The sequence below is a fragment of the Eptesicus fuscus genome, chromosome 19 (assembly GCF_027574615.1).
Source record: "Eptesicus fuscus isolate TK198812 chromosome 19, DD_ASM_mEF_20220401, whole genome shotgun sequence".
NCBI classification, from domain to species: Eukaryota; Metazoa; Chordata; class Mammalia; order Chiroptera; family Vespertilionidae; genus Eptesicus; species Eptesicus fuscus.
The window spans coordinates 53,274,260-53,293,395 of record NC_072491.1 but is presented as its reverse complement, the minus strand read 5'-3'; the positions used below and the strand labels follow the sequence as shown (position 1 = coordinate 53,293,395).

General features: G+C 45.5%; 1 protein-coding gene and 1 pseudogene across 5 annotated transcripts in view; one reads left to right on the top strand and one right to left on the bottom strand.

Moving 5' to 3' along the window:
- The window catches only part of LRRCC1 (leucine rich repeat and coiled-coil centrosomal protein 1), a 40,196-nt gene extending 21,390 nt beyond the window's left edge, over positions 1–18,806 (top strand). For 2 of the 5 annotated variants that reach the window (XM_028137544.2, XM_028137542.2), the window contains exons 12-19: positions 2,353–2,554; positions 3,249–3,434; positions 4,195–4,405; positions 5,204–5,367; positions 11,438–11,646; positions 11,736–11,873; positions 13,901–14,036; positions 17,821–18,806. In XM_028137544.2, the coding sequence (XP_027993345.2) occupies positions 2,353–2,554; positions 3,249–3,434; positions 4,195–4,405; positions 5,204–5,367; positions 11,438–11,646; positions 11,736–11,873; positions 13,901–14,036; positions 17,821–17,943 (1,369 nt within the window). In that variant the 3' untranslated portion in view covers positions 17,944–18,806. Of the gene's footprint in view, positions 1–2,352; positions 2,555–3,248; positions 3,435–4,194; positions 4,406–5,203; positions 5,368–11,437; positions 11,647–11,735; positions 11,874–13,900; positions 14,114–17,820 lie in introns of those variants that run through there. The other 3 variants (XM_008160377.3, XM_028137548.2, XM_054708308.1) reach the window with 3 other exon arrangements.
- On the bottom strand, positions 6,695–7,342 carry LOC103303364 (PRELI domain-containing protein 1, mitochondrial-like; annotated as a pseudogene).
- Positions 18,807–19,136: the final 330 nt, after the last annotated feature.

The following is a 19,136-nucleotide window of genomic DNA, read 5'->3' as shown; positions in this document are numbered from 1 at the left end:
CCTTTCTGAAATCAATAAAAATGTATTTAAAAAAAAAAGAGCACAGGTGAATGAAAGCGCACCAGGCAGTGGGGACAGTCAAGCAAAGGAAAGAAGCTGCTTGGTTCCCCTACCCCTTCCTCCTTCCTTCCACAAACAGGAGCCAGGAATGGGCAGTGGGAGGCTAGTTGCAGAGCCCATGGGAGGGGCAGCTTGTGTATGTGGTAGGGTCCCCTCCTAGTGCAGTGGCAGCTCACAGACACAGGTGACTTACTGAGGTGTGGGTACTTACCTGGCAGCTGCGCCTGCATTTCCGCAAACCCAACCTAAAGTTGGTCAGTGGCATGTGCAGAAAGCTTTTATTGGATCTCCAAGTGACAGCATGCTCACTTACTGGTTCTTGACTCCTGTGGAGCAGGTGCTAACAAACTTTTCCTTCCAAGGGCCAGATAGAAAAGATTCCAGCCCAGCTGGTGTGCTCAGTGGTTAAGTGTTGACCCAGGAACAATTCCTGGTCAGGGCGCATGCCCAGATTGTCGGCTCCATCCCTGGTGCGGGGGGAGGCATGCAGGAGGCAGTGGATGTTTCTTATCTATGTTTCCATCTCTCTATCCTGCTCTCTTCCTCTCTCTTTAAAAAATCAATAGAAACATATCGATAAAAAAAGAAAGAAAGAAAGAAAGAAAGAAAGAAAGAAAGAAAGAAAGAAAGAAAGAAAGAAAGAAAGAAAGAAAGAAAGAAACGGTTCCAGGCTTTGCAGGCCACACCTAACTGCCTTTCCTGCCATCAGGACTTAAACCAGTGGGCGTGGCCGTGTGCCAGTAAAAGTTGGTTTACAGAAGAGGGTGGCAGGCCAGTGGATCCCTGGGCCTCATGCACCGCCCTGCTCTGAGTCCCCAGCGATGGGAACACTTTCAGCTGCTTGTCTCCAGCTGCCCCAGCCAATTCCATGATGTCATGTAGAAATTAAATACTGATGCTTGGGGGTGAGGGGAGTGGGGATTGGCATCCTCTGTGTGGGCAGACAGCTATAAGAGATTGGAGGAAAACAAAAAATCTAAAAATCTGTACATAGTTTCCTTTACATATCTTTTTTTAACATCTTGTTCTAGTTTAAAGAAACCCAGACTGGAAATAGTGGATTTTGTATTATGGGCTTGGTTTCTTCAAGAAAAATAGTGGTGAACTCAAAGGAATGAGCTCACATTTAAAGAAAAAACTGGCCTTATATCAAAAGATTGGTGAATAATTTCACAGTTTAACTGTGTTTTTTTTCCCCTTAACCAACCACTAATACCAGTCAGGCTGTGTTTATTGTAGTCAGAGACTCAGCCAGAGCAGAAGGCACAGGGATGGAGATCTGCAGGTGCAGCTTGGAGCCCTGGCACCATCCAGTGGTGCTGAATGTCTTGGGAACTTAGACCAGGGACATGCCTCTGATCCCATCCACTGAGCACAGTCATGGAAAACTCATTCCTACTCTGTCCTGTCACAGTTTCTGTGTTTGAAGGTAGGGAGCTCATCTTAGATGACAGTTAGGGAACATATAATCTATATATATAAAAAACCAGAGACAGGAAAGCCGTAATGACCTGAACGACCAGTCACTATGACACCCACTGCAGCCAGCAAACCAGCCCAATCGGGGGGTGGGGCCAGCTGGCCAACTTCCCTTGGCCCCTCCCCCCAGCCAGCCCCACCCCTGATTGACCCCCCACCCCAATAGGGGGTGGGCCTGCTGGCCAACCTCCTGCAGCCCCTCCCCCTGGCCGGCCTCACCCACAATGGGCCCCCACCATCCCGATCGACCCACGGCCCCTCTCCCCAGTCAGCTCCGCCCACGATCAGCCCCCCCACTCCAATCAGGGCCAGCCGGCCAACCTCCCACGGCCCCTCCCCTGGCTGCTGACCCCCAATTGGCCCTGCATCCCAATCGGGCAGGGCCTGCTGACCAATTGCCCGCAGCCCCTCCTCCTAACTGGCCCGGCCCTGATTGGGCCCTGATTGGGGTGGGCTGGCTGGCCAATCTCTCACCATTAGCTCCCATCAGGCCTGGCCCCAATCCAACCCGATTGGGGCCAGGCCGGCTGGACCCCACTGTGCATGAATTCGTGCACTGCACTGGGCCTCTAATCCTATATAATAAAGAGCTAGTATGCTAATTAGACCAAACAGCAGAACGACCATCGAACAACCTTCCGGACAAAACTGGGGCTGCGAGAGCCTGCCAGGGCTGCAAGGGCCAGCTGGGACTGCAAGGGCCAAGCCCCTTGCATGAATTTCGTGCATTGGGCCTCTAGTATTTAATAAACTTTAAAGTTTTTCTTTCCTGGAGAACAGCATCCTGTGATTTTTGTTTGTTTTTCATTCCAGGAAAGAACTTGAAACAAGGGCGTTTTTTAGTGATGCTGAGTTCCAAGAAGCCATAGCCAAGGAAGTGGCAAAAGAAGAGGTAAAGCATGAGCAAGAGATCAAAGGATACCAAGAAAAAATCGACACATTAAGTCAGCAGTACCTGGATTTAGAGAATGAATTTCGTATTGCTTTAACTCTCGAAGCCAGAAGATTTAAAGATGTAAGAATTGGCATTTAGGTTCCTATTGAAAACAGAACCAGCCAGATATGGGGTAATAAGAGGACCCCACTTTAAAGTTGTAGCTCTGTGGACATGTTGGCTATATGGCCTTAAGCAGATCACTTGAATTCCTAGAGTTGCAGCGTCTGTCCTGAGATAACCACTACTCTCCATACCGTTGCCAAAGCCCAGTCAGATGGTGGTGGTCAGGAGCAGAGCGTGGGGACACCTGGATTCTCCCTGTGGCTGTAGGGCCGAGATTGCAGCCGGACCCTGGCCTCGGCCTCTGCCACATGTTGAGTGCAGCTGTGCTCCGTGTGGCACACAGCCCCACTGAGTGCTGTGATTACATTATTTTGCTAAACCTCTGAGATTCTAAACATGAAAGAAGTGCCCTAGCCGATTTGGCTCAGTGGATAGAGTGTCCACCTGCGAACTGAAGGGTCCAGGGTTCGATTCCAGTCAAGGGCACATGCCCAGGTTCCAGGCTCGATCCCCAGAAGGGGGTGTGCAGGAGGCAGCCGATCAATGATTCGCATCATTGATGTTTCTATCTCTTTTTCCCTCTCCATTTTTGAAATCAATAAAAACTATATATGTATAAATAAATGTGAAAGAAATAAGTTGTTGCCAGAAACAAATATTTTCTAAATATTTGGAGAACTGCTATTTATAATGCAATTTTGAAATATAGGTTAAAGATGGTTTTGAAAGTGTTGCAACTGAGTTAGCAAAGAGCAAGCATGCTCTTGTTTGGGCTCAACGGAAAGAAAACGAGTCTTCCTCTTTAATTAAAGATCTGGCCTGCATGGTGAAGGAGCAAAAGACAAAGCTTGCCGAAGTCTCCAAACTGAAACACGAAACAGCAACCAACTTGCAGGTAAGTCGTTGTAACGCTGTATTCTCCTTTCTGTTTGTTATGTCATGTTCCCAAGTGCCTGCAATGATTTTAGGAAGTGCACAATGTTGAACTTTTAATAATACTAATTATGTATGTGCTTGGCATGTATGAAAAGTAATAGAGCGGAGGTTAACTGATTTCCCAGAGTGAACTGCATACCTAAGAGTGTTTAAGTATAATGAGTGAGTTAACTAGGAAACTGCTAAGTAGCTAGAACACAGCTGCACAGTGAGAGAAGTTGTGACGGTGATGCTCAAATTGTTGAGGTTTGGGAAACAGCATGTGGGTTGCTGGGACTAACTTCTGTAGTAGTGGTGTTTTAGACATACCCACACATAATCTTAAATTAATTTCTGTTGTCGCCATTTTAAATATTAGGGATGTTTTGCCAAGAGAACTTCCTTTCTGCATGTGACCTCTGGGCCAGCGGTCGCCACTGGTGGTCCGTGAGGTCCGAAAGGTTGGCGACCACTGCTCTAGCTTACTGATATAAATACTGAGAAACTTTGAGGATTACAGGTGTGGTTGCTCTTAGGGTGTTAGAATAAAATTCAGAGTGTTTGAAGGAGTGGCCTCTTATATTTTACTTCATTTTCTGACCTACATTTACCTTTAGGTAATAAAACTAAAACTTCTTCTGATGTAAAATTGAGGAACATTTACTTGGTGTTTGCTTAAATAACATGTTTCTTACTATAAAATGCAAAAAAGTAGGAATAGGAGCATTGACGTATAACAGTTGCCTTGCGTTTTCCCATGTCTGGGGAGTATACAGAATCAGATCAGCACCCTTGAACTCCTGATCGAAGACGACAAGCAGAAGAGCATCCAGATCGAGCTGCTCAAGCACGAGAAAGTCCAGCTGATTGCCGAGCTCGCGGCCAAGGAGTCTCTGATTTACGGCCTCAGGACCGAGAGAAAAGTGTGGGGCCAGGAGCTGGCACAACAGGGTAAAGTGCTCACATTTCACAGGGAAACGAGCCCGTTCTTCTAAAGGAGCAAATCTGCATATAGGAAGGGCTTCCCTGCCCCACCACCCAGGGTCAGGCCCCCGCCACCACCTCCTGGAAACAGGAAGTGGCTTATGTACCAGTCGCCGCTCTGAGTCCTGGTTGGCTTTCCTCCTGCTGGTGTGACTGGGTTACTTTTCTCCCCAGGCCTGCCTTTCTCGTGCTGCCACTGAAATAAGTGGTTGAAAACATTTCTTTCTCATACAGTAATTTTACATGATTTCGTACAGATGCAGCTTTCAGTTCTTTTCTAAGAACTGTTTCTTTTGCTAACAGTTACCTTGTTACATATGGAGAAATGCTAGTGGTGCATGGATGAAAACCACCGTCCGCTTAGGTTAACCGACCTCAGTCCATTCCAATCGAAATCTGCCCAGCGGCTGTAGGGCCCCACATTCGCTCCGTGGGTGCTGGCTCTAACGGAGCGAGGCTCACCCGTCATTCTACATGGGGGTATCGTATCGCGCGTGGTCTGGCTGTTCGTGTGCCATATCCTGACCAGTTAGATGGGACCGCCTGTCACTTGTTCTCCGATTGTGGCTTAGGGTTTCAAACAGCACAGGGCTGAGATGCCTTTTGTTTCTGGCTCTTTCCTCTTCATACTGTGTGCTGTTACAGCTCTCACTTCTTTAGCCAGCTCTCCTTTGTACTCATGTTATACATTGTGAAATTCGATGTTCATAAAAGACAAATCCTCCAGTCTCCTAAAGTTTGCCTCTGGTGGTGTTTGCTTCCCAGGATCTTGTCTGGCCCAGGATCGTGGGAAACTGGAGGCGCAGATCGAAAGTTTATGCAAAGAGAACGAGTCTCTGCGGAAGACCAATGAGCAAGACAGTGACACGCTGCGGATTAAGTGCAAAATCATAGAGGACCAAACCGAGACCATCGGAAAATTAAAAGCTGTAAGTTTGGCGTTTTGTTTTGGGAAGACAGCATGTGGCAGGTTGGAGAATCTGTGGATCAGAGTAGAGTGTCCAGTAAACGTTTTGTCTGTGTGAGTCCCAGCTGTTGTGGAATTTAAGACAGGTTGTGATGTGTTTCCTTTTGCATTATTTCCTCCTTTACTTTTAAAAGTGATATGTGGCATTCATGTATTGACTTGGAATTACATTTTCTTCAAAGTTTTATGAAGAATGTTCTTATTGCCCTTTGAAATAACTAGAAACAGTGTTGATGAAGGGTTAGGAACCACAAGAAAATGAACGTTTTATATGTTTAAAATAGCCTTTCAAGCATTGCTTAATATCTCTCAGTATTGCTCTCACTTCTCAAACTTATGACACACCTGCCCTCCTACAGGTGAAGGTATGTGACTAGATCGCAGGATGCATGCTTGTCCCCAGGCCACCGTGTGCCCGTGGCACCCCCCCTTCTTCCTTGGGCCCACCTGAGAGAAGCTTCAATATGTGGACATTTTCCAGAGAAATTTTCTGAAGATTGTCTTGAGCACTAAAGCAAACTTAAATTCCAAAATTTTCTTCTTAAAGTGTAAAAGTAGCTAACTGAAAAGGGAGTTTTTATTTTTTAAATATATTTTTATTGAATTCAGAGAGAGGAAGGGAGAGGAAGAGATAGAAACATCAATGATGAGAGGGAATCATTGATCGGCTGCCTCCTGCACACCCCCTACTGGGGATCTAGCCCACAGCCTGGGCATGTGCCCTGCCCAGGAATCGAACCCTGACCTCCTAATCAACCACTGAGCCACACAAGCTGGGTGAAAAGGTGTTTTTAAAGAAATTTCTAAGTGGGATTATCACCCATAAAGTTAGGAACTCAATCTTTAGAGAATTTATAACCACTTAATATTTCATTTTTTTCCTTAGTTTTTATTTTTTTTAATTCAACAAATATTTATTGAGTGTCTATTATGAGCTAGATATTGTTCCAGATATTTGGGACACAGCCGAGAACAAAACAAAAGGTCCCTGCCCTCATGGAGCTTACAGTAGTGTTTGTGACCACTTTGCCTGCATGCAGTCTGTGACCCTGGGCAAATCTCTCCTCGGCTGTCCAATGCAGCAAGAAGCAGGCCTGGCCCAGACATGGATAGCATGTCTGATGCACTGTAGATGCCAAACAAATACCACTTCCAACCCACTACCCAGAGAGTAGATCAGGCTGAAAGTTGACTTTTAATAATAAAATACGGGGGGGGGGGGGTGGGGGGAGGGGCAGAGGGGTGCAGCAGGTGGGGTAGGGGTGGTGCCGCACCAGGGTCTGGGCTGGCTACACAAACTGCTGCTGCTGCTGCTGCTGCTTCTGGGTGGCTGCCTGGCTGGCAGGGTCCTTGGCCTCTGTAGCTGCCAGTGCCGTCTCCTCAGCCCTCGCCTCGGCTTCCTTGGCCGTCTCAGCATGGGTTTGGGAGGGGCCTCACCTTGCAGCTTGGCCAAGATGTATTCAAGACCCTTCATGGACTTGATCACATTGCTTTTGAACCGGGCGAGACCAAATTCCTGGACAGCTCTGGAGACGCCAAATAAGCCAGAGGAGACCCAAGCTTCCCGGTGGATTTCGATCCAGCTGCTGTTATCAGAGTTCACACAGTAAACACATCGTTCCTCCACCACCCTCAGCCGGGCGTGGTTGATGTTCCAGGTGAAGGCGGTCATGGTCCGGTTCTGTGGGTCCACAGTAGAATCCTCCAGGATGTACACTGCGTGAGCAACATTGGCAGGAGATAGTGGCTCGGCCCAGGGGGCCTCCTGTTGGTCTTGGTCAGGAGTCTCCGGGACAGGAGCTTCTGGTCAGGGGTCACCTCCCGGTGCACTAGGTCTTCCGTCAAGACATGTTTGCTGTAGGGATTCGGGTACCGCTGCCAGAAGGTTGGTCCCGGGAACTCTGGAGCACGCTGTGGCCCCGGAAATACTTCACCATTGTCCCGGCCCAGCGGGGTCAGCACCCGAGCAGCATCAGGGGTGCAGAGCCCAGGGCACGTGGAGGCCAGGCCCGGGCTCAGCGCACGCCTGCCAGGCACCAGCTCAGTCACTGCCCCACTGCACCCCAACAGCAGCCGCCGCCATGAGGAGTTGTCAGGCCCTTTTCCTTAGTTATTTTTAAGAAACTTCTTAATTTCATCAAGTACAGAAAATGAAGAACCCTGAGAAACCAAGATGGCGGCATAAGGTAAACACCTAATTGCCTGCCACAACAATTTTGAAACTACAACTGGAAAACAGTGCACACCGTCCAGAAGCATCGGAAAGCTGGCAGAGTGGAAAACCTACAACTAGAGAAAAAAAGAGAGGGGGACGCTGAGCCTCAGGAGCTGTGGAGGTGTGGAGATCCATGAGCGCAGAAAGGGCGGGCGGCTGAATACGCGGCAGGCTTGCTCGCCGCAGACGCTGCGTGGCTAGCTTTCTCGTTTGGGAGAAAAACAAAACCTCCCGACTGCACTGAAATCCAGCTGCGGTCGGGGAGAATCTGGTCTATTTGGCAGCAGGCGAGACTTGAAAGCTGCCTTCTCTCAGAGGCGTGCAGCCATTGATTAGGGCACAGAGAAACCTGCCCTCTTAGGGCGGCGCGGACGGAAACCAAGTTTGTCTGCGCCATTCTGAGACTCCACCCCATCCAAGCTGAGCACAGCCCTCCCAGTGACTGGATTTCTTGTTCGGGAGAAAAACAAAACCTCTGGTCTGCACTGAAATCCAGCCCCAGCTGGGGAGAAACTGGTCTGTTAGGCAGCGGGAGAGGCTCGAAAGCTGCCTTCTCTCAGAGGCACGCAGCCATTAATTCGGGCATGGAGAAACCGCCCCTCTTAGGGCGGAGCAGACGGGAAACCAAATCTTATCTGCGCCACCCTGAGACTCCGCCCCATCCAAGCTGAGCACAGAAGCTCTCCCAGCGGAGACACTGCTGATCCTCACAGCCAACTGGCTTGGAGATCAACTCCCGCCAGTGATACCAACAATCCCAACCACTCTGAACTCCAGTTTCTGGGGACACGCGGGGGACCCAGACGCCTACGGGACTCTCGGCTATCGGTCGGAGAGTGAGAGTGACTTTTCTGTCGGTGTGGACGACACCAGATTTCAACCACTCTCATAAGGGACACATTCAAGAGGCAGACTCAGGGAGCACCAAAGCCCTACTGTGTCTCCAGCACAGCAATTCTTCCGTTATATACACAGCAGGCCCGCACAACCAATTGGACCGAAGGTCAATTCCTCCCAGTGTACCAACAGCAATCAGGGCTTTTAACTACACCAAGACTTTCCACTCAGCCCACAAAGGGGAGTACCAAGAGCGACCACCTAGGGTGATTGGGGAAGCTGAGCTACCGGCCCCTATAGGTCACCGACTACACAAAGCCACTCCATCAACACAGGGAGGCAGCCAAAATCAAAATGTGGAGACATCGAAGTATGTCACAAATAGGAGAGATAGATGAAAGCAAACTAATGGACGACACAGTGTTCAGAACCATATTTATAAGGTTACTCAAGAATCTTCTAAAAACCGCCGAGAAACTTGAAGAGACCTTCAAGGACCTAAATGAGAATACCAAAAAAATGGAAAAGGACCAGTCAGAAATTATGCATACACTGTCTGAAATAAAGAATATACAGAGTAGACCACCACACCCGAAGAGTCAAACCAAAGATTGGAATATGAGGAAGAAAAAAACACCCAACCAGAGAGGCGGAAAGAAAGAAGAATCCAAAAGTGTGAGGATAGCATAAGGAGCCTCCGGGATGGCTTTAAGGATACCAATATTTTTGGGGTGCCAGAAGAGAGAGAGCAAGATACTGAAAACCTATTTGAAGAAATAATGACAGAAAACTTCCCCCCACCTGGTGAAAGAAATAGACTTACAGGTTCAGGAAGCGGACAGAACCCCAAACAAGAGGAATCCAAAGAGGACCACACCAAGACACATCAAGGGAGCACCCATACGACTGTCAGCTGATTTCTCAACAGAAACTATGCAGGCCAGATGGGAGTGGCAAGAAATATTCAAAGTGATGAATAGCAAGAACCTACAACCAAGATTACTTTACCCAGCAAAGTTATCATTCAGAATTGAAGGGCAGATAAAGAGCCTCACAGATAAGAAAAAGCTAAAGGAGTTCATCACCACCAAACCAATATTATATGAAATGCTGAAAGGTATTCTTTAAAAAGAGGAAAAAGAAGAAAAAAGTAAAGATAAAAATTATGAACAACAAATACATATCTATCAACAAGTGATTCTAAAAATCAAGTGAATTAAAAATCTGAGGAACAGAATAAACTGGTGAACTTAATAGAATCAGGCATAGAATGGGAGTGGACTGATAATTCTCAGGGGGAAAGGGGTGTCTGTGTGGGGGGTATGGGAAGAGACTGGACAAAAATCATACACCTATGAATAAGGACAATGGGGGGGGAGGGAACTGGGTGATGGGGAGATATGGGGGGAAAAAGGGAGAAACAATTGTAATCTGAACAATAAAGATTTGTTAAAAAATAAAATGAAGAACCCTGTTCACTCCATAGCTAGATGTGGGTGTGGCTACTTGAATTGTATTCTTGAACAGTGATATTGGTGTTCTCTCAATTGAAACTGTGGTCTCAGTATATCCAGTATTTCAGATATATCTTTCATACATGCCAGGTTGCACTGATAGGCACTGAGATGTTTTAGCAGTAAGCTGTTTCTCTTGTCTTAAAAATCTAGCCCAGCTTATTGCCTTTTGAATAAGGTAAATAAGACTCAGAAAGCTGGCTGTTTGCACTTAAATTCCACAAGGCAAAGCAGGGGATGTTTGGCATAGTCGTGGGTCATTGGTTCGACAGCCCCACAGCCAGACCGGTGCCGCCTCAGCCCGAGGACATACACAGGTAGCTGGGCAGAGCTTCTTCAGCAGTAAAGTCAACCTAACGTAACTTCAGGGGCACTGACTTAAAATGCAGATTTTGGAGTTTGATGTTTTCACCTGAGTAGATTCTCTAGTTAGCTTCTGACTATGGAAGTTTGAAAGTCTTTAAAATGCCGCTTCCTCGTGTTATTTTGGTACTTTTCAGTACACCTGGATCACGAGACCCTGGTGCTGCGGTGCTATTCTGGTTGTTAAGAGGGTTATTTCATAAGAATCTTTCATGGCTTCTGTGGGTTCTTGATAATGTGTGTCAAGGCTGCCCACGCCTAGGTACTTCAGGGAGTCGTGGGAGAAAATAAACAGTTCATGGCTTCTGTGGACGTTAGTCAAGACTACCTGACTGCCTTTGCTTAGAGCCGATAGCTCTGTCACACCCTGAGGGGCTGCACCACGTTCTGTGTGACCCTGAGAATCCCCTCAGTTAGGCTTGTCCAGCATTTGTTTGCCTCATCTTCTTCCCAAGAGGAATGAGAGGCAAGTCGGGCAGGGAGAATCGGGGCAAAAATAAGACCCTCCTCCACGCTCACACCCGCAGCCCAGTGCTGGCGCGCAGCAGGCCGTGCGGGACCCGCAGACATGGCACATTGCACATGCCTCAGGCGGGTGACCCTCCTGGTGCCTGACTCACAGCACAGAAGACACAGTAAAAGTCCACCTCAGTCTGGGGGATGTGAGGTCTGTTTGCCCGTGACATTTCAGTGATGAAATCGGACATTATTTAAAGTGTGTGCGCAGTGGAAATGGTTTAATCCAGTGAGCATCAGTCTTTGCTGTATCCCTGTCAGGCACCTACTTTTCTTTCTTTCTCCCCTGAAAACATACTCATTCAAATGCAAAATGACATAATTGAATTCCCACTGTGCTGCTTTCTCCTTCCCTTCTACTCTCTGTGTGGTTAGTAATCACTAACTACCTGAAATAAAAAGTGTGAGTAGGACAGAAATTTCCCCTCTTAATAGCCCCTAAACAATAGTCTGTATATATTTTCTAAAACACTCTGAACTTTGAATCCATTTTTGTAGTTTTTAAAGTAATTTAAAACCATACCTATTTAATTAGGAAATGAGACATCTAGTCTTGGATTAATAAAGTACTTATTATTTTCTTGAAGTGTTTACAGGAAAGAGAGGAACAGATCAAAATATTACAAGAAAACATCTGTGAAATACAGAAATGTACTCAAGAACAACTTGACGAAAAATCTTCGCAACTGGATGACATAATTGAGAAACTAGAAAGACACAATGAAAGAAAAGCAAAACTAAAACAGCAGTTGCAAGTAAAGGAATTAGAACTTGAAGAAATTAGAAAAGCTTACAGGTATTTGGTGTTTCCTGCTGAGAAGTAAACTGTGGCTTAATGACTTGTCTGACCAGTTCTGTCTCTGACATTCCCTCTCCTCCTGTCAGCACCCTTAATCAGAAGTGGCACGACAAAGGGGAGCTCCTCAGCAATCTGGAAAAGCAAGTGAAGGAAGTGAAGGAGAAATTTGAGAACAAGGAAAGGAAGCTGAAAGCCGAAAGAGACCAAAGTGTTGAACTACAAAAGTAAGCAGGAAGCCCGCAGGCACCAGGCCCTCTGGGAATGGGGAGGGGCCAGATGGGAGCAAAGATGAGGGGAAGCTAAAAACATATTGGATGAAGTTATTTGCCAAATATCTGATTTCCATTCCATTATTCCATCTATAAAGGGAAGGTCTGAGTTCCCTCCTGCATAGTTGTGAGCTTTAAGGCCGTGTCTGTTGTCTGTGTTTGTGCGGAAGTGCAGTACCTGGCACATGGTAATTACTGTCCGTACGTTGGTCTTTTTACTGCGCTTATTGTTTCATGCCGTCTTCCTGAAAGCAGTCGGTGTGTTTGGCTGTTGCGTATGGCCCTCCAAGGAGTTTGTTGTCTGGGCCTCTGGGCCAGAGAAGCCAGAGCTCATTTCAGAGGGGGAGGAAGCTGTTCCTGGGGCCACTTGTGTGGGTTTTGTAAGTGCTCTAGAGGAAATGCAGGTTTTACCTGTGCACTGTCACTAGGCCTGTTACAACAGTTTATAAAGCTGACAGCCTTGAAACTATGTAGCGCAGTTTAGTTCCTGTCAAGATAGAGAGGTATAGACATTATGCACAGACTCCCATAATGGTGGCTCCATTCCAGGTCTCCTGGTGTTTTCACTCCCTAAGATTGAAGGTGGTGTTCTCTGCAGAAAGATTTGACTGACAGCAGCATCTGCTGATAGCCCTGTTGCACTGTGCTTTCACAGCTATCCAGGGGCCTCGGCTCAGAACCAATAGCAGAAAAGTGTTCATTGTGGACTTTTTAAACAAAGTCACTCATATCCTATATAATAAAAGGGCTAATATGCAAATTGTCCCCATGGGCAGGAGTTCGACCGACCGGGAGTTAGACATGCACTGACCACCAGGGGCCAGTGGCAGCAGGCAGCCGGGGGAAGGGAGGCCCTGGCCGGCAGCCAGCAGCCACTAGGGACCCTACCCGTGCATGAATTAATGCACTGGGCCTCTAGTTTAATATAAAGGAAGTGGTACTCCGCCTCTAAGAAACTTTTAGTACTAAACTTTTGTGAACACTAATGTGTTTATTAACCTAGGGCAGTGGTCGGCAAACTCATTAGTCAACAGAGCCAAATATCAACAGTACAGCTATTGAAATTTCTTTGAGAGCCAAATTTTTTAAACTTAAACTTCTTCTAACGCCACTTCTTCAAAATAGACTTGCCCAGGCCATGGTATTTTGTGGAAGAGCCACACTCAAGGGGCCTAAGAGCCGCATTTGGCTCACGAGCCACAGTTTGCTGACCATGGACCTAGGGTATTATCTGTTAAGCATTAGCACAGGGAAGTCAGACACATCCTCCTATATAATAAAACCCTAATATGCAAATTGACCTTATGGTGGAACGACCAGTCAGTATGACGCACACTGACCACCCGGGGGCAGATGCTCAACACAGGAGCTGCCCCCTGGTGGTCAGTGTGCTCCCACAGGGGAAGTGCTTCTCAGCCAGAAGCCGGGCTCATGGCTGGCAAGCGCAGCAGCCTTTGCTGCAGGCGGGCAGTAAGGAGCAAGGGGTCCCAGACTGCAAGAAGGATGTTTGCAGGCTTAGGCCCGAGCAGGTGGACATCCCTCGAGGGGTCCTGGAATGTGAGAGGACGCAGGCCAGTCTGAGGGACCCCCCACCCTAGTGCACGATTTTCGTGCACTGGGCCTCTAATCTACGTATAAATGTAAAGCTGCCTGTAGTATACGCTTCAGATAAGTGTCACACTGCACATCTCTGGAGGAGGTGCAGCCCCTGGGAAGGCGCTTCCAGTCCCCTCCCACAGGCGCAGGGCTGGAGACCAGAGCAGGAGCTCAGAGGCGAGACTCACAAATGGGCGTGAGGGTCCCTGTCCTGTGCTGCTGGCTGGTTCTGCTGGAGGTCGAGTTGCTTGTAGCTGGAGTTCCGGAGATGGAGAGCCCTTTGCTACTATGTATCCATTGAAATATGAACGTGAGAGCTGCCATCTCTGAAGAAAAAGCACCCTAACTTTTATACACACCGAGTGCGGGTCTTTCTTCTGTTTCAGGGATGCTGTGGAAAAGCTTTGTTACATGGATGATGCCTTTAAAAAACAAGTGGAGGCAATTGTTGAAGCTCATCACGCTGAAATAATACAACTGGAAAATGAAAAGCAAAAATATATTGATTCTGCAAATTTAAAGGTATTATCAGTAAATTGCACTTGATTATCATTATTGAATTGTTACAGCTAAATAAATTGAGACTGATAAAGAGAAAAGGCAGCATGATTTAATGACCAAATAGATATGAAGAATGTTGCCAAAACTATCATGAAGCCAGGCCATAATGTTGTCAGGTTGTAGAATATAATTGCAGTGAAACCGAGGTGATGAGTGGTCTTGGTGTGGACCTGCTCTGTGATCTCTGAGTGAAAGTCACCATCTCCCTAACCAGTCTCATAGCGAAGCCCCTTCTTGCACATGAGCAGGGTGAGGAGTGAGTATACTAAACACAAGTCATCATTACCTTGGGAAAGTTCTCGAAAAGTACTCTTTTATCATTAATTAGGGCTCAGGACTATCACGTTTGTCATATTACTATCATTGACAAAGGAGCTTTTAATAATACACATGCATGAGCTTTCTCCTGAAATTTTCATTCACAGTTTGGGGTCAGACCCTGGTGTTTTTCAAACTCAACAGGTGATTCTGATGTGACCCCCCTCTGTTGATATCTGCTAACTGAGGGGGCAGTTGTGAAATTCCATTTTTCCCTGATTTTGAAGTGGTAATAGGAAACAGGTACAATAGCCTCCCCTCCCCACCCCCCAAACACACACACACACACGCCGTTTTGTTTTCTGAGGTTTTGGTGACATGCATTCAATTGTCCGAAATATTAAATAGAAAATTCCAAAAATAATTCATAAGTTTTAAATCGCACACCATTCTGAGTCCCGTGATGAAATCCGCCCTCCCTGTCCTGCCCGGACGTGAATCGTCTCAGATGTGAATCGTCCCGTTGTCCAGTGCCTCCTGGCTGTATTGCTCCCGCCCGTTAGTCATTCGGTAGCCACCTTGGTGATCAGATCGACTGTCATGGTATCGCAGTGCTTGTGTTCAAGTAACATTTATTTTACTTGATAACGGCCCCAAAGCGCAAGAGGTAGTGATGCTGGCAACTCGGACATGCCAAAGAGAAGCCATAAAGCGCTTCCTTTAAGTGGAAAGGTGAACATTCTGGACTTAATAAGGAAAGAAAAAAATCGTATGCTGAGGTTGCTAAAATCTACAGTAAGAACGAGTCTTCTATCGTGAAATTGGGAAGAAGGAAAAAGAAATTCCTGCTAGTTTTGCTGTTGTACCTCAAACTGCAAAAGTTACAGCCTCAGAGCGTGGTAAGTGCTTAGATAAGATGGAAAAGGCTTTAAATTTGTGGGTGGAACACACGGACAGAAAACGTGTTCCCATGGATGGCAGCATGCTGCTCAAAATGCACTGTGCCTGTGTGAGGACTTCGGCAGGGACCCCTGAAACCAGGCCATTCACTGCCAGTGAGGGGGGGCCGCCGATCCAGGGACAGGTGCGGCATTGTATCAGCTCGCCTCGTCTCAGGAACAGAGGGTCAGTGCCATGCAGTGAGATGTTTTGAGAGACACATCACATGACTTTTATTATAGTCTGTTGCTCTAGATACTCTATTTTGTTGTTAATCTCTTGCTGTGCCTATTCTATAAATTGAGCTTTATCATAGGTATGTGTGTGCAGGAAAACCGAAACATATAGGAAGTTTGGTTCTATCTGTGGTTTCAGGGTCTTGGGACATGTCCCCGCAGATAGGGAGAGACTCTCTTCTGTACAATGGGAGACTCAGAAATCAGCAGCTAGAAAGGGCTCAACCAGCCCTAACCGGTTTGGCTCAGTGGATAGAGCGTCAGCCTGCAGACTCAAGGGTCCCAGGTTCGATTCCAGTCAAGGGCATGTACCTTGGTTGCGGGCACATCCCCAGTATGGGGTGTGCAAGAGGCAGCTGATCGATGTTTCTCTCTCATTGATGTTTCTAACTCTCTATCCCTCTCCCTTCCTCTCTGTAAAAAATCAATAAAATATATTTAAAAAAAAAAAAAACAGCCCAACCAGAGAAAGTGACAGGAATCCTCTGTATCATTCTAGTCAAGGTTGTGTGATTAGTGGACATGACTCTCGGGAGTCTGTGAAGAGAGACGGATGAGAGCTTTGGAAAGCATCACAATGAATAAGGAAGTACAACTTGTTCAGAACTTAGTTCTATATTTCATGTCAAATCAACAGATGTTTCAGATGTTTTATTTAAGATCCACTGAGGGTTTGGCAAAGGTACATCAGGTACCAAGTCAAGTATCAGGATAGGCCCTTACTTGGCTGAAAGGAAAATGCCGAGTTCTGTTTTAGACCTCCCACCGATACGACATAAAATTAAAGGGGTAGATTTGTTGAGGAGTTAAATAAATGGTACCAGAACTTACATGTGACAATCAAAAAAAAAAATGTGAGGTATCACAGATAAATGATAATTTAAATTAGGAGAAATATTAACTTTATGGGGGAGAAAGAGTAGGAAATCTATATTAGGAAGATTTATATTAATCTAGAGATTAGGAAGAGGGCTGGGCATTGTGATAGTCCTTTTGGGAGAGCTGTATCATAGAAGAGAGAGTTTCAAGCAGAAATGAATAGTATTGATTACAGAGAACTCTGCGGGAAGCCGCCCATTGTCTTCACTAGCAGAGAGGTGTGGACAAGGAACCCGGAAGGCTGGTGACCTTTCAGCTCTGGCAAAGGTCAGGGCTGTACACCCACTGTTTAGTGGAGACAATGGTACTGAAGCAACTTTCCCACCAGATAGTCATGTAAATCCTTACTGATAAGATAGTCTGCCTGTTCCTGGAAATTATCTTCCTAAGGGGCTATAAGTGTATCCCAAACTGAATAAAAAGATGGCCAGGCCGGAGCCCCAGTGGATCCTTCCTCTTGAGCTGGGCTCCCACCTGGTCCCCCAATATTTCCAAATTATTGTTTCTTGTCTCTTTCATTTGCGTGCGGCCCCTCTTCCAGAGCTCGAATCCTGAACCACTCGGGACGTAGGGAATTCACAGAACTCTGCTGATTAAATGACCCCTCAAAAACATGGCAATTTTTTTCCAACACTTTTTAAAAATATGTTTTCATTGATTTTTAGAGAGAGGGGAAGGAGGATAGAGAGAAGCATCATTGATCGCTACCTCCTGCACGGCCCCTACTGGGGATTGTAATCCCAGGCATGTGCTCTAACTGGGAATCAAATCAGTGACTTCTTTGTTCCTGGGTCGATGCTTAACCGCTAAGCCATACCAGCTGGGCAAAGATGGCAATTTATAACCACCAACAGCAATTGTAGAAACGCTGTTGAAACTATAGTAGATTATCATTGGGAAGGGAAGTTATGTCAAGTTTGAAAGTCTGTAAGGGTCTAGTGTTTAAGGTGAATGCATGACTCAGCACTCATGGCAGTACAGGACAGTGCAGACATGAAGCCAGAAGAATGCATGACTCAGCGCTCATGGCAGCACAAGACAGTGCAGAGATGGAGCCAGAGGGATTCATGACTCAGCACTCACAGCAGCACAGGACAGTGCAGAGAGGGAGCCAGAAGACTGTTTCTGTCTACATGTGCTACTGAGAAGCTGCATGGCCTTCAACCAATTGTCTAAGCTCTAAAATAGAGTAAATAAACCACCATGTGTCCATCGCCGAACCTGTGAGAAATAGATACTATACATGTAAGTACTGTGTCTACAGCATAAACATTGTTTTCCCAATTAGTATTTGAACAAGTTTCCTTTACTCTCTGCTTTATATAAATATCGCAAAATGCACAAGAATAAATTTTTGACTTTTTTCTTTCAGAATGCATTTTTAAAATAATTGTGTTTAAGAAATTTGAAAGTAAAATTTATATTTGATTTAGGTTCATCAAGTTGAAGAAGAAATGCGTGGACTTCTGCAAGAAAACTGCAAGAACAAGAAAGCACTGGAAGCAAAAATTAAGCATCTTGCTTTTGCTCTAAACGAAATTCATCAAGTCTTGTGATAGTTCTGAGAATGAATTCAATTGAAATGGACCAGCAGACCAATTGTAAAAATGATTAAATATTGTAACAGTAGTAACTGCTATGACTTTGAAATGTCTCTTTCTACATATTTCATCCTGATTATATTTTAAAAGACTTTTGAAAAAGTATTTAATTGTATATGTAGGTTTTTATAATAAATTGTTGATAATTATGTGTATTAGAAAAACCTCTCAAAATAACTAGACTTAAGACACTTTTTGTTTCTGTGCTATCCATTCTTTGGTAATTACACTTTGCCTATAAATATGTAAATGGAATTTAAGATTAGCCTTTGACTATATTAGGGAAATTATTTTAATAGTTGTCATTGCCTTATTGTATTGATGAAGAATTAATTATATTTCTTGGTTGTCCTTTAGTTTATGTAGCTCCATTCTTTCAAAATGCTCATACGAAGAGCCAAAAAGTACCTGAGATCTGATGGTCAGAGATGTGGCACTCGAAAGAAAGCATGTCGCCATTTCCTCCTCCATAATGACCCCTTTTTTATAATGCACATGACTCATTAAAGATTACATGTAGAGTTTATAAACATTGTCTGTTCCAGAGGAGCACTACTGCTCCACCCTCATTTTTTCATTTCCCCTTTAGTCACTGTATGTATGAAGAGAATTCTTACTTTGCAACCGGAAACAGTTTTCATTTCATCCGGTCCTTTATTACTGTATACCTTTGTCATATTTTATGTTCCTGTGTATATAAAACAAAAACCTAAGTACTATCCTCCTCACTGTTTTTGAAAGAGAATATAATACTATGCTTTTAAGTAATAGCCAGTGACTTTTTAAAAGTTAAATGGAATAAGAAAAAATATAGATGCTTCTAAAAGAGAGGTCCATGTTTCATTTTAGGCAAGCTTCACACTGACATCTGTGGGACAGCATTGAACATACCAAGGTGTAATGGGAGTTGGAGAGGGGAGAGCATAGAAATATTTGGGAGAATAATCGCTAAAAACTCCCTAAGTTTGATGAAAAAGATCAATTGACAGATTCAAGAACTTCCATAAAACCTAGGATAAACATGAAGAGAAACACATAGACACTTTATAGTCAAACTATTGGGAAAACCTTAAAAACAAAATATGGTTTATCTCAGAGGAGCAGTTTGATTAACAGTTGACTTCTCATGAGAAACAGTGGAGGCCAGA